Source organism: Mesoplodon densirostris, chromosome 1 (genome assembly GCF_025265405.1).
Source record: "Mesoplodon densirostris isolate mMesDen1 chromosome 1, mMesDen1 primary haplotype, whole genome shotgun sequence".
Classification (NCBI taxonomy): domain Eukaryota; kingdom Metazoa; phylum Chordata; class Mammalia; order Artiodactyla; family Ziphiidae; genus Mesoplodon; species Mesoplodon densirostris.
In genome coordinates, this window is record NC_082661.1 from 225,141,182 (window position 1) to 225,156,229 (window position 15,048).

A 15,048-nucleotide genomic window follows, 5' to 3' on the forward strand; every position below is an offset into this window, starting at 1 on the left:
CCCTCCGGCGACCTACACGCAGAGGCGGGGCCAAATCCAAAGCTGAGACCCAGGAGCTGTGAGAACAAAGAAGAGAAAGGGAAACCTCTCCCAGCAGCCTCAGAAGCAGCGGATTAAAGCTCCACAATCAACTTGATGTACCCTGCATCTGTGGAATACATGAATAGACAACAAATCATCCCAAATTGAGGAGCCAGGAGTCAGTGCTGTGCCTCTGAGGTGGGAGAGCCAACTTCAGGACACTGGTCCACAAGAGACCTCCCAGCTCCACATAATATCAAACGGCGAAAATCTTCCAGAGATCTCCATCTCAACACCAGCACCCAGCTTCACTCAACGACCAGCAAGCTACAGTGCTGGACACCCTATGCCAAACAACTAGCAAGACAGGAACACAACACCACCCATTAGCAGAGAGGCTGCCTCAATTCATAAAAAGTCCGCAAACACCCCAAAACACACCACCAGACGTGGACCTGCCCACCAGAAAGACAAGATCCAGCCTCATCCACCAGAACACAGGCAGTAGTCCCCTCCACCAAGAAGCCTACACAACCCACTAAACCAACCTTAGCCACTGGGGACAGACACCAAAAACAACGGGAACTACGAACCTGCAGCCTGCAAAGAGGAGACCCCAAACACAGTAACATAAGCAAAATGAGAAGACAGAAAAACACACAGCAGGAGAAGGAGCAAGATAAAAACCCACCAGACCTAACAAATGAAGAGGTAATAGGCAGTCTATCTGAAAAAGAATTCAGAATAATGATGGTAAAGATGATCCAAAATCTTGGAAATAGAATAGACAAAATGCAAGAAACAGTTAACAAGGACCTAGAAGAACTAAAGACGAATCAAGCATCGATTAAAAACACAATAAATGAAATAAAAAATACTCTAGATGGGATCAATAGCAGAATAACTGAGGCAGAAGAACGGATAAGTGAGGTGGAAGATAAAATAGTGGAAATAACTGCTGTACAGCAAAATAAAGAAAAAAGAATGAAAAGAACAGAGGACAGTCTCAGAGACCTCTGGGACAACATTAAACGCACCAACATTCGAATTATAGGGGTTCCAGAAGAAGAAGAGAAAAAGAAAGGGACTGAGAAAATATTTGAAGAGATTATAGTTGAAAACTTCCCTAATATGGGAAAGGAAATAGTTAATCAAGTCCAGGAGGCACAGAGAGTCCCATACAGAATAAATCCAAGGAGAAATACACCAAGACACATATTAATCAAACTGTCAAAAATTAAACACAAAGAAATCATATTAAAAGCAGCAAGGCAAAAACAACAAATAACACACAAGGGAATCCCAATCAGGTTAACAGCTGATCTCTCAGCAGAAACTCTACAAGCCAGAAGGGAGTGGCAGGACATACTTAAAGTGATGAAGGAGAAAAACCTGCAACCCAGATTACTCTACCCAGCAAGGATCTCATTCAGATTTGATGGAGAAATTAAAACGTTTACAGACAAGCAAAAGCTGAGAGAGTTCAGCACCACCAAACCAGCTTTACAACAAATGCTAAAGGAACTTCTCTAGGCAAGAAACACAACAGAAGGAAAAGAACCACAATAACGAACCCAAAACAATTAAGAAAATGGGAATAGGAACATACATATCAATAATTACCTTAAATGTAAATGGACTAAATGCTCCCACCAAAAGACACAGACTGGCTGAATGGATACAAAAACAAGACCCATATATATGCTGTCTACAAGAGACCCACTTCAGACCTAGAGATACATACAGACTGAAAGTAAGGGGATGGAAAAAGATATTCCATGCAAATGGAAACCAAAAGAAAGCTGGAGTAGCAATTCTCATATCAGACAAAATAGACTTTAAAGTAAAGACTACTAGAAGAGACAAAGAAGGACACTACATAATGATCAAGGGATCAATCCAAGAAGAAGATATAACAATTGTAAATATTTATGCACCAAACATAGGAGCACCTCAATACATAAGGGAAATATTAACAGCCATAAAAGGAGAAATCGACAGTAACACAATCATAGTAGGGGACTTTAACACCCCACTTTCACCAATGGACAGGTCATCCAAAATGAAAATAAATAAGGAAACACAAGCTTTAAATGATACATTAAACAAGATGGACTTAATTGATATTTATAGGACATTCCATCCAAAAACAACAGAATACACATTTTTCTCAAGTGCTCATGGAACATTCTCCAGGATAGATCATATCTTGGGTCACAAATCAAGCCTTGGTAAATTTAAGAAAATTGAAATTGTATCAAGTATCTTTTCTGACCACAATGCTATGAGACTAGATATCAATTACAGGAAAAGAGCTGTAAAACATACAAACACATGGAGGCTAAACAATACACTACTTAATAACGAAGTGATCACTGAAGAAATCAAAGAGGAAATTAAAAAATACCTAGAAACAAATGACAATGGAGACACGACGACCCAAAACCTATGGGATGCAGCAAAAGCAGTTCTAAGAGGGAAGTTTATGGCAATACAATCCCACCTTAAGAAACAGGAAATATCTCGAATAAACAACCTAACCTTGCACCTAAAGCAATTAGAGAAAGAAGAACAAAAACATCCCAAAGTTAGCAGAAGGAAAGAAATCATAAAAATCAGATCAGAAATAAATGAAAAAGAAATGAAGGAAACGATAGCAAAGATCAATAAAACTAAAAGCTGGTTCTTTGAGAAGATAAACAAAATTGATAAACCATTAGCCAGACTCATCAAGAAAAAAAGGGAGAAGACTCAAATCAATAGAATTAGAAATGAAAAAGGAGAAGTAACAACTGACACTGCAGAAATACAAAAGATCATGAGAGATTACTATAAGCAACTCTATGCCAATAAAATGGACAACCTGGAAGAAATGGACAAATTCTTAGAAATGCACAACCTGCCAAGACTGAATCAGGAAGAAATAGAAAATATGAATAGACCAATCACAAGCACTGAAATTGAAACTGTGATTAAAAATCTTCCAACAAACAAAAGCCCAGGACCAGATGGCTTCACAGGCGAATTCTATCAAGTATTTAGAGAAGAGCTAACACCTATCCTTTTGAAACTCTTCCAAAATATAGCAGAGGGAGGAACACTCCCAAACTCATTCTACGAGGCCACCATCACCTTGATACCAAAACCAGACAAGGATGTCACAAAGAAAGAAAACTACAGGCCAATATCACTGATGAACATAGATGCAAAAATCCTCAACAAAATACTAGCAAACAGAATCCAACAGCACATTAAAAGGATCATACACCATGATCAAGTGGGGTTTATTCCAGGAATGCAAGGATTCTTCAATATACGCAAATCAATCAATGTGATACACCATATTAACAAGTTGAAGGAGAAAAACCATATGATCATCTCAATAGATGCAGAGAAAGCTTTTGACAAAATTCAACACCCATTTATGATAAAAACCCTGCAGAAAGTAGGCATAGAGGGAACTTTCCTCAACATAATAAAGGCCATATATGACAAACCCACAGCCAGCATCGTCCTCAATGGTGAAAAACTGAAACCATTTCCACTAAGATCAGGAACAAGACAAGGTTGCCCACTCTCACCACTCTTATTCAACATAGTTTTGGAAGTTTTAGCCACAGCAATCAGAGAAGAAAAGGAAATAAAAGGAATCCAAATGGGAAAAGAAGAAGTAAAGCTGTCACTGTTTGCAGATGACATGATACTATACATAGAGAATCCTAAAGATGCTACCAGAAAACTACTAGAGCTAATCAATGAATTTGGTAAAGTTGCAGGATACAAAATTAATGCACAGAAATCTCTGGCATTCCTATATACTAATGATGAAAAATATGAAAGTGAAATCAAGGAAACACTCCCATTTACCATTGCAACAAAAAGAATAAAATATCTAGGAATAAACCTACCTAAGGAGACAAAAGACCTGTATGCAGAAAATTATAAGACACTGATGAAAGAAATTAAAGATGATACAAATAGATGGAGAGATGTACCATGTTCTTGGATTGGAAGAATCAACATTGTGAAAATGACTCTACTACCCAAAGCAATCTACAGATTCAATGCAATACCTATCAAACTACCACTGGCATTTTTCACAGAACTAGAACAAAAAATTTCACAATTTGTATGGAAACGCAAAAGACCCCGAATAGCCAAAGCAATCTTGAGAACGAAAAATGGAGCTGGAGGAATCAGGCTCCCTGACTTCAGACTATACTACAAAGCTACAGTAATCAAGACAGTATGGTACTGGCACAAAAACAGAAAGATAGATCAATGGAACAGGATAGAAAGCCCAGAGATAAACCCACGGACATATGGTCACCTTATCTTTGATAAAGGAGGCAGGAATGTACAGTGGAGAAAGGACAGTCTCTTCAATAAGTGGTGCTGGGAAAACTGGACAGGGACATGTCAAAGTATGAGATTAGATCACTCCCTAACACCATACACAAAAATTAGCTCAAAATGGATTAAAGACCTAAATGTAAGGCCAGACACTATCAAACTCCTAGAGGAAAACATAGGCAGAACACTCTATGACATAAATCACAGCAAGATCCTTTTTGACCCACCTCCTAGAGAAATGGAAATAAAGACAAAAATAAACACATGGGACCTAATGAAAATTCAAAGCTTTTGCACAGCAAAGGAAACCATAAACAAGACCAAAAGACAACCCTCAGAATGGGAGAAAATATTTGCAAATGAAGCAACTGACAAAGGATTAATCTCCAAAATTTATAAGCAGCTCATGCAGCTCAATAGCAAAAAAACAAACAACCCAATCCAAAAATGGGCAGAAGACCTAAATAGACATTTCTCCACAGAAGATATACAGACAGCCAACAAACACATGAAAGGATGCTCAACATCTTTACTCATTAGAGAAATGCAAATCAAAACTACAATGAGATATCATCTCACACCAGTCAGAATGGCCATCATCAAAAAATCTAGAAACAATAAATGCTGGAGAGGGTGTGGAAAAAAGGGAACACTCTTGCACTGCTGGTGGGAATGTGAATTGGTACAGCCACTATGGAGAACAGTATGGAGGTTCCTTAAAAAACTACAAATAGAACTACCATATGACCCAGCAATCCCACTACTGGGCATATACCCTGAGAAAACCATAATTCAAAAAGAGACATGTACCAAAATGTTCATAGCAGCCCTATTTACAATAGCCCGGAGGTGGAAACAACCTAAGTGTCCATCATCGGATGAATGGATAAAGAAGATGTGGCACATATATACAATGGAATATTACTCAGCCATAAAAAGAAATGAAATTGAGCTATTTGTAATGAGGTGGATGGACCTAGAGTCTGTCATACAGAGTGAAGTAAGTCAGAAAGAGAAAGACAAATACTGTATGCTGACACATATATATGGAATTTAAGAAAAAAATGTCATCAAGAACATAGGGGTAAGACAGGAATAAAGACACAGACCTACTAGAGCATGGACTTGAGGATATGGGGAGGGGGAAGGGTAAGCTGTGACAAAGTGAAAGAGCGGCATGGACATATATACACTACCAAATGTAAGGTAGATAGCTAGTGGGAAGCAGCCGCATAGCACAGGGAGATCAGCCCGGTTCTTTGTGACCGCCTGGAGGGGTGGGATAGGGAGGGTGGGAGGGAGACGCAAAAGGGAGGGGATATGGGAACATATGTATATGTATAACTGATTAAATTTGTAAAATAAAAAAAATAAAAAAAAAAATAAAAGATTTCTTATTCCTGCTGCTTTAATGATGGATGGACATGAATTATTAAATGTTCTTTGCACAACACGTTTCTGCATCATAATTTCAGAGTCGTTAAGAAAGAGAGACATTCACTTTTTAGTGTTCAACTTGTTAAACCGTTCAACTAAATCCTTCATAAAGCATCTGGAGCCTAAATATTTTAGGGACGTGTAAAACAGAGCTAAGTTCTAAAATATTTAGATGAACTGGAGCTATTCTTAGATGATTACTAATCTCCTTTAAAACGATAGGACAGATACATGAATGGGTTCACATACAGTGTAGGCTACCCTGGAAATGGAGTCCAGTGAGAGGGGTTTTCGTCCTGAATTTCAGAGCAACAACTCTGTGGTACTTGTGCCTCAATACCCTCAACTGTAAAATGGAGATAATGTCTATTCCAAATGATGTCTTTTTAAAAAAAATACTAATTCCCTGAGAAGAGAAAATGAGACAACAAATGTGGTATTTACTGTAAAAAAAAAAAAGCATTATAAACATGCAGAAAAAAATCCTATGTGTAGATTTGGGACTAAATATCAAACTGTGTATTCACATCCTTATGAATACATAAACAGAGACACATAAGCACCTACACCACTATCTACTGAAGAAATACAATGTTTTTTTTCTAAGTATTGCTTGCCAATTGTCTAGGTTCAATATTAAAACAGAATAAAAGAGAGTTGCTCTGCATAATATTTTGGTTTACATGACACATTTCTTCCTTGATGGCATCAATAATAACCATTATTGTTAAAATCAACATTAAAGGCTGTATGTGTGTGTGTGTGTGTGTGTGTATTTGGATTTCAGATGTATTTTACTTTGTGTCATTTGAAAAATACTGGTCAGGACTCGCTAGATTCATTCAACGACCCACAGTTTGAAAAACAACTGATCTAGGGCATGTTATTTTACCTTTGGAATCTATTTCCTTATCTATAACATGCGGATGACAATCTCATGAGGTTATTAATATGGTCAAATAAGACACTCTATGTAGAGTACATATACAGTGCTGAGCACAAAGTTTGCACTCAATGAATGGTAACTGTTATTAATACTGTTTTTAAGAACAAAGAAAATGAATAGGTCTGAGTCTGGGCATAGCCAGCATCTAGGCAGCCCAGGTAAGTACTGCTTAAGAGCCTTCTGCGAGCAGGAGGCTGATAGTCTGAGTACAGGTTCCACTGCACATGGGAATCCTAGGAGGATTCCGGGCTAGAGTTGTGCTGTTCTTCCAGCCAGCTACACCCTCTTGTCTTCTTTCCCGTTCATTTTAGTTGAAGATGTACATAAAATCTGATCCGTAAGGTAAGAGACTGGGCAGACGCTGCAGTCTCATAGTGACCCTCTAGAGTCTCAGAGGACACGGCAGTGGGGAGAGAGCCGAGGACACAGCTCCTTGCTAGGGTGGCTTCGTGGTGCTGGAAGGAGGGGGGTATCAGGAAGGGCTTTAAGTGAGGATGCAAGGTCTTAAGTGAGCCTTTCCTGGTGAGATGTGGAAGGACACCAAGAGAGGGAGTCTAATTACGGAACTGGAAAGGATCTTAGAAATCAACTGCTGGTACAAGTGTCTCATTCGATAACTGATGAAATGAAAGTACAGAGAGGGTGAGTGACTTGCCCAAGGTCACACAGCTAACTGGAGGCCAAATCACACCTAAGGCACCACTTTTTGTTTCTGGCTAGTGGTGTTTCTAGTATACCATCTTACCTCACGTAGCTCCAGTGATGCTCTGATAGTTACACCTTTTTAAAAAAAATTCTGAACCACTGAATTTCATTTCTGAAATATTTTGACTTATGGAAAGCTGACTCTGAATTTTCAGAGCCAATTCTTATGTCAGCCAAAGGACATTTTCAGCTGTTCCCTGCTATCTTAATCTCCGAATGATGGACCTTCCCCTGCCTCCTCACCCCACGTGCTTTAGGATGGATGCTGTTCCAAACTGAAAAAGGGCTGACCTGCCAGTTATGTGTCTTGCCATCAGCTGCCACCTCCCTGCTGAGATCCATGCTCAGGGTGTCAATATGTGGTAAAATGCAGGTCTGCTCAACAGCCCTTTCCCTAGCCCACTTTTGGAATGCTTACCAAAAGCGAGACAGCATTGGGAAGAATCAATCAAACTGGAGATGGTGCTATCAGTGCGTAACTCCAGACATCTGAGACAATCTCCCACAATGGATGGATTTTGTCTGCTTGGCTGGGCCACTTCATTTCAGGAGGACAAGTTTCTTCTGAGTGGATGGCGTGGTGTCATGCCCAGGCTGAATGCTCCCAGTGGCAATATATCTGTGGTCTAAATGGATGAGCTGTCTCACAGGCAGTCTGTGCATCTGCAGATCCTCAACACTCCCTTGTCAAAGGCACCAGACACACAGGACAGGAAGACCCTGGGAGTCTGGCCCCGAGTGAGCTTTCTGAGATTGGTGAGTGCTTTTAATTGAGGAGGAATGTTATCACAAAAAAAAACTCCAGTGGCTTGTGGATTGACTGGTTGCCATCTGGGACAGTTGATGATGAAGGCAAGTGCTTATCTCAAAGATCTTTGCTCTTCAGAACAGCTGTTCCTCTCCTGAAGCCATCACCGAGCTGGTGGGCTGGAAGGCTCAGAAACAAGGCGGGTATGTAGGGACCTGGCACATTACGAGCTATGGAGCAGTATCACCATCTGCAAATGCTTCATTTTGTATGGAAGTAATTCACCGTGGCTGAAATATTTCCTGAAGGACGAACGACAGTGGGATCTAAAATCTTAACTAGTTGGCTGATTCTCTTGTCTGCCACAATGGAAGAGGCTCACAAATCAAAGCAATAATCTTTCCAGGGCTAATGTGAATCTTATGGGCATCAAGGGAGTTCATTCTTGTTGCTAGTTCCAGCCAGCATATTTATCCAAAGGGGAGCTACTTTGCCAGTTCAGGCTTTGACGCAAGTCAAAAAAGCAGATGTGGCTACTCACTCTTGTCCTTTCTTATATACACTGGAATGCTTTTTGTGGAGGTGTTTATTTCTGGATGCACCGGTATATTTTGCAGTCACATGAAAACCTGGGGATTGCTGCTTTGCAAATGTAAAGGAACATTTGGAACAGAAATGGGATGTTCATGCCAACCCTCCCTTTTTCTCTCAGTTGCTTTGACCCAGAGGTTCAAACTCAGGTTCCCTGGAAAAGCCCCAAATACACACACACACTCTCTCTCCTGTTCATATTCAGCTTGTGACTGGAGCAAGCCTAGTGGCATTTCAAACCTTTGAATATAGATATGCTGAATGCTCCCTCAATGGCTCCCTAACTAATAAACACAGAACTTAAAAAAAAGAAAAGAACGGATGTCATTTCTGGCCTAATTTTAAGAGACTGTGTTTTTAGGAATGAGGACTCGCCAGGGATGTTCCTATTGAGTTCCTCAAAGAAGAGAAAGCGGGTCACTCCAGAAACTGCTATACACAAGTCTCTGAATGAACTCTTTGGAAGTTTTTTCCGTAATTAGTGTCTAGTCTGTGTCCCTGGAGAGATCCTGGTGACCGCAGTGATAGCAGTGAATGACTTTTTGCTGAAAATGACTTTTCCTTTTCTTTTTGGCTGGGCTGCAGTTTCAGCTGTGCTTTAACAATTACTTTTGTCTCATGAGTGCATTTTGAAGAGTGCGAGCATATATATATATATATATATATATATATATATTTTTTTTTTTTTCCAAATAGGCTGACTTGTCTCTAGGGTCTCTAAAAAGGGACCATAGTTTAGTTGCCATATCAGCTAGGAAGGTGTCCTCTGGTGAAGTCCATCAAGACATTCATGAACGAATTCTTTTGCATTCATGGGACTCTTCCTGCCTCAGTTTCTACTGAAGAGCTATGGGCAGCAAAGAAGTATGAGATGGCCTCTCCCATCTCCCCCCAACCCTGTGCCCGCCACCCCACTGCTGGGTAGAGCGGATGTGAAGGGTACCTGTTCTATGATTCTGGACCCCATCACCCAGTTAATGACAATAACAAGGGGAGAGAGGGAGAGGAAGGTGGGGAAATTGGAAAGGAGCTTGTCTGTGGAGAGAGAATTGTCACGCTGAATCCCATTCCTCTAGAAGAAGGAGTGGGGAAGGGCTATCTCCCAGACCCAAGCCCAGTGAGGGCTTCCTGCAAGGGAAACCCCTCTCCCTCCATCATCAAGGCGATTCTGAACTACGCCTCCTGTAGGTGGGACTCAGAGAGAGCAGACTCAGGCCTTAGAAAGGCTAAAGCAGGCTGTGGACTCAGGTCTCCTGCCTGCCTGGAGTCTGAAGGGAGGAGGCCGATGGCCTGTGTGGGGTCAGAGGCTGGAAACGGCTGCTGGACCGGAGACGGGTGTCACGGCAGGTGATGTGTGAGGGTCCCAGGGGTGGCCACGTGGGGAGCGAGCAGGACTGGGCTGAACTTGGGCCCTATCCAAAAAGACCTCCTGCAACAGTGAGGGCACCTCGGCAGATAGCGTGAAGGCTGCAGGAGGCCTCGTGAGTAAGCAGGGGAGGCCCATCTGTCCTGAGCCATGGGGATTACAAGAGAGAAGGGCTCTGAAGACCAAAAAAAAAAATCCTTTTGTCGGAGTTTGGAACCTAAAGGGACTCTTGGAACTGTCCGTTACCTAAGAGTGAGCAGAAAATCCCTGCTGGAATTGTCATCCCCAGGCAGGGGGCTGTTACACCCACTCCAGACCGTTCAGCCAGAGCAGCAAAAAGCAAAATGCATTTTACACACATCACAAATCATGTTGGCTCAACACATTAAGTACACGATACTCCCCGAAAGGTTCAGAGTGGATAGGAAGTTTCCCAGAGGAAACCTACACCACGTTTCAATTCAACTGGCCGAGTTTGAGCCCATTAGCCTACATAACAATTCATGGGTACTGCTTCCTTCTGTGACGTCTGAAGACCGGGTCTCCTGGCCAAACACATTATGCCATGTGCTCCTCAGAACGTATTGGGGCAGATCTGGAAGGCCTTGACTCCGCCCATCTCCTCCCTTTCTAGCTTCTAGCTCCCTCCACCCTCGACCCCATGGGCTGACTGCTGGTTCCTTCCAGTCTGAGGTGGAAGGAGCAGCAAGGGGGTAACAATCTAGACGCAGCACTAGAGGACTTGTGTGGTGACTCAATAAAGGAAACGGATGGTGGGGTCAGTGACTTTCCTTGGAAAACAAAGGGAAGGTTTCAGACCCTCTTGAGGAGGTGTGGAGTGGCGTGGGATGTTTTAGGCAAGTAGTGATAGAGTCTTCTCCTTTTGTGTCTTTCTCTAGCTCCTGTCTGGAGTTTCCAAACACGCCGGGCTGTTTGTTCAGCTGTGTTTTCCTTTGGTCCTAAGAAACTTCTTTCCCTGCTGAAGCCAATCCAACCAGCTGCAGCCTGGGCTTGGGGAGTCAGAAGGCAGAGTATGGTTTTGGTGCAATTGGGTGGGCAGATGAAGTTGGGTGAGTGACATCAGGGCATGCATACAAATGACCCCTTGCACCAATGTGGAGGAGAAACACTGTGCTTTGGGGCTGCCGTGTGAGGTTATAAAAGCTGAAATGTCAGAAACGTTAAAGATATGCATACAAGAACGTCTTTCTCCCAAATGTCAGACTGCCTACCAGTTTGCATTTCCTTTCCTTTGTAAACGTTTTTCTTTTTTTCTTTTCTTGGGAGCTGAAGATGAGCCTTTAATGCCAGATTTTTCCATCTTTACTCTAAGGGCAATCTGTTCTATGCTATTTCCCCTTGAGTGCTGAAATGACTTTTACGTGCATTTGATCGACTATACAGCAAGACTGCTTGCCAGGAAAGGAAGAATGGAGGTAGGGATGAGAATGCAAGCTGAAACTAAACACATTTTTGGCCTTTCAGAGATTTAGGAAAGTGGAGGAAAAGAGGAAAAAAATGAAATGAGAACTGTGTACGTTTTCTCCCCTTTCTCATCTTCTGAGCATAGCTATGCATGGCGTCGTAGAGCCAGCTAGCTGCTCCTTCGAATTCCAGCTCGACCTGTCACTAGCTTATGACCTCAGGTCAGTTACTTTAATCTCTCAGTGCTGTTGTTTCTGCATCAGGAAAATGAAGTTAAAAATAACATTTAGGGCTTCCCTGGTGGTGCAGTTGTTGAGAGTCTGCCTGCCGATGCAGGGGACACGGGTTCGTGCTCTGGTCTGGGAAGATCCCACATGCCGCAGAGCGGCTAGGCCCGTGAGCCATGGCCGCTGAGCCTGCACGTCCGGAGCCTGTGCTCTGCAAGGGGAGAGGCCACAACAGTGAGAGGCCCGCCTACCGCAAAAAAACAAAAACAAAAACAAAAAAAACCTACAAATAGAACTATCATACGACCCAGCAATCCCACTACTGGGCATATACCCTGAGGAAACCATAATTCAAAAAGAGTCATGTACCACAATGTGCACTGCAGCTCTATTTACAATAGCCAGGACGTGGAAGCAACTTAAGTGTCCATTGACAGATGAATGGATAAAGAAGTGGCACATATATACAATGGAATATTACTCAGCCATAAAAAGAAACAAAATTGAGTTTTTTGTAGTGAGGTGGATGGACCTAGAGACTGTCATACAGAGTGAAGTCAGAAAGAGAAAAACAAATACCTTATGCTAACACATATATATGGAATCTAAAAAAAAAAAAAAAAAGGTTCTGAAGAACCCAGGGGCAGGACAGGAATAAAGACACAGACGTAGAGAACGGACTTGAGGACATGGGGAGGGGGAAAGGTAAGCTGGGACGAAATGAGAGAGTGGCATGGACATATATACATGACCAAATGTAAAATAGATAGCTAGTGGGAAGCAGCCGCATAGCACAGGGAGATCAGCTGGGTGCTTTGTGACCACCTAGAGGGGTGGGATAAGGAGGGTGGGAGAGAGACACAAGAGGGAGGAGATATGGGGATATATGTATACATATAGCTGATTCATTTTGTTATAAAGCAGAAACTATCACACCATTGTAAAGCAATTATACACCAATAAAAATGTTAAAAAAAAAAAGATGATCAGCAAATACACCAAAATGTTAAGAGTGATTATTTCTGGGTAGTGGAGTACTGAGCGATTTTTGCATTCTTTTTTTATTCTCTTCTTCATTTTTCAGTCTTTCAATGACGAGGACTGTTATGTTTCTTCATCAGAAAAATGCGTCTTTAACTTCCAGCGCGAATGATTTTCTGAACTGCATAAACATCACGAATACGTAAAAAAGAGGCCAACTTACAAGGGAACATGCCACCATGCTTTCATCTGCCCTGCTCCATTTCCAAATTTTCTATAGTGAAGAGGTTACTTCCATCAAGGGAAAAAACACACCTCCTTTAAAATCTGAAATATTCATCTACCCTTTTAACCTTAAACCTAAGTTAATTTGCATGCTGATTTTCTTAGAACTCCTTTTATCTCTGCTGTATTAGACGGTAGAGTAAATACTTTAGGTTTGAGCTTCAACCGTATGCTAACATAGCTATTTTAATATTTTTATAACTATCCTCAACCAGAACAGCATTTAGTTTGAGTCTATGCAGGAGATGCGGAAGAAACCCTAAAGATATTTTAATACGTCACTATGTGTAGGGGTTTAGGTTGTACTGCAAGGATGCCCATCTAAAGGGGTTCCACTTGCATCTGAGTCCTGCAGCAACAGGTCAGGGGGAGAACCCTCCTGCATGCTGTCCAGACCAGCTCAGACAGTCACCTGCACACTCGGGAGGGCTCAAGCCTGTGTACACACACACACACACACACACACACACACGAACATGAGTGAGTGGGTTGTGCCCTATCCAGTCGGCAGTGGTTCTTCTCACCTGCCTTCCACTTTCAGAGGCCAGCACCACCACCTGGTCTAGTTTTTGGGTACCATGGGGGGTGTGCAGTGCTGTGGCATCAGCGTGTGTAGGTGGGTGACACACACAGCTAGCACTGTTGTCTGCCCTGCTGGCTCTGGAGTCAGCTGGGCTTCTTAAGGCCCGTCAGATACGATTGTTTAGCCTAGCAACGTTCTATGCATTTAATTTTTCTTTCTTCTTGAGGAAAAGGGCCCTTTTTCTAATTCCCACGAGGCAACAGCCTTTTGGAATATGGCCCTGGCATGTGGCGCAGCAAAACTTACTGTTGGTGGTGAAGATGATTTCTCCCTCCTGCGGGGTGGGATCTGTATCCTGGACCACCTGCAAGGCTCCCACGGTCCGGACAGCAGGGTCCAAAGTGACTGAGCTTTCATTTACGGTTGTGTCGCTTGCGCCGGTGATCTGGTTGGTTGACGGACCTCCCAGAGATCCCTCGAAGTCAGTGGGCAAGTCGTCCATGCAGTCGGCATTGGGCTGACAGGAGCAGAAAAGGACCTATCTTAATGTATATCATCAAGTTAGAGATGAGATGTCTACAGCCTAAATATTTTGTCCTGATGGAAAACTGAGTTCTTTACTGTTTTCTTCCTGAACCACTTTATTTAAAGACAGTCCACATATTGTTCCTGTAATTAACATGAAAACATCTTCCAAAAGTTTCTTTCCAAAGGTTCCGTTTAGATCTACAGACAAGGTTTTAATTCCAGGAGTAGCACTAGCCATACATTAATATAATTACATAGGGAGAATAATATGATACTTATTTATAATGATAGTTCTTCCTTATCTATAGTGTTTACTTCCTGTATAGGACGTAGCTGACAGCCTGATAATTAGCCCCAAAGACCCATGTGTTGTTTACCAATAGACTGATGGCACGAGAGGGGAGACAGAATCTGACTCGTGAATCGTGCATCAGAGATACACACGTATACATAAACCAACGCACACACAGACACAAGAGCACAGGGTGAGGTGCTGTTAAACACAAGCCAAAAAACCAGCTGCAGAGCAAAGCCCTATTTACATAACATTCAATGGATTGTACATTTGTCAAATCTTCTAAGTTAAAATCTTAGAATCATAAAACTAGGGTGAGACCATCTACTTTAATTACCCGCTCACTCCAGGACTCTCCCTCCCTATATTCCTCACAGCTCCACTTGAAAAACAGAGAGACCGGGGTCTCTGGCTCGCAAGGCAGCCTGTGTCGGCCAGCTTCTCTTAGCGGGCAGCGGGGCCGTTGTACTCTTTGGTCTCAGTTCTGCTGGCTGAAGTGGTGTTGAATACATTGATATCTCTTCCACAAACAGCTGTTAAAAAATGATTTTCAGTTGCTCCGCCTCTGACCAAACTAATAAAAATTATTTTTTAAAGGTGGTGGAGGAGAGATACGG

General features: G+C 42.2%; 1 protein-coding gene across 5 annotated transcripts in view; it reads right to left on the bottom strand.

Moving 5' to 3' along the window:
* Positions 1–15,048, bottom strand: part of RNF150 (ring finger protein 150) — a 266,420-nt gene that overhangs the window by 38,525 nt on the left and 212,847 nt on the right. For 3 of the 5 annotated variants that reach the window (XM_060115732.1, XM_060115726.1, XM_060115729.1), the window contains exon 6: positions 13,915–14,125. In XM_060115732.1, coding sequence (XP_059971715.1) covers positions 13,915–14,125 — 211 coding nt within the window. Of the gene's footprint in view, positions 1–12,702; positions 12,982–13,023; positions 13,092–13,914; positions 14,126–15,048 lie in introns of those variants that run through there. The other 2 variants (XM_060115721.1, XM_060115724.1) reach the window with 2 other exon arrangements.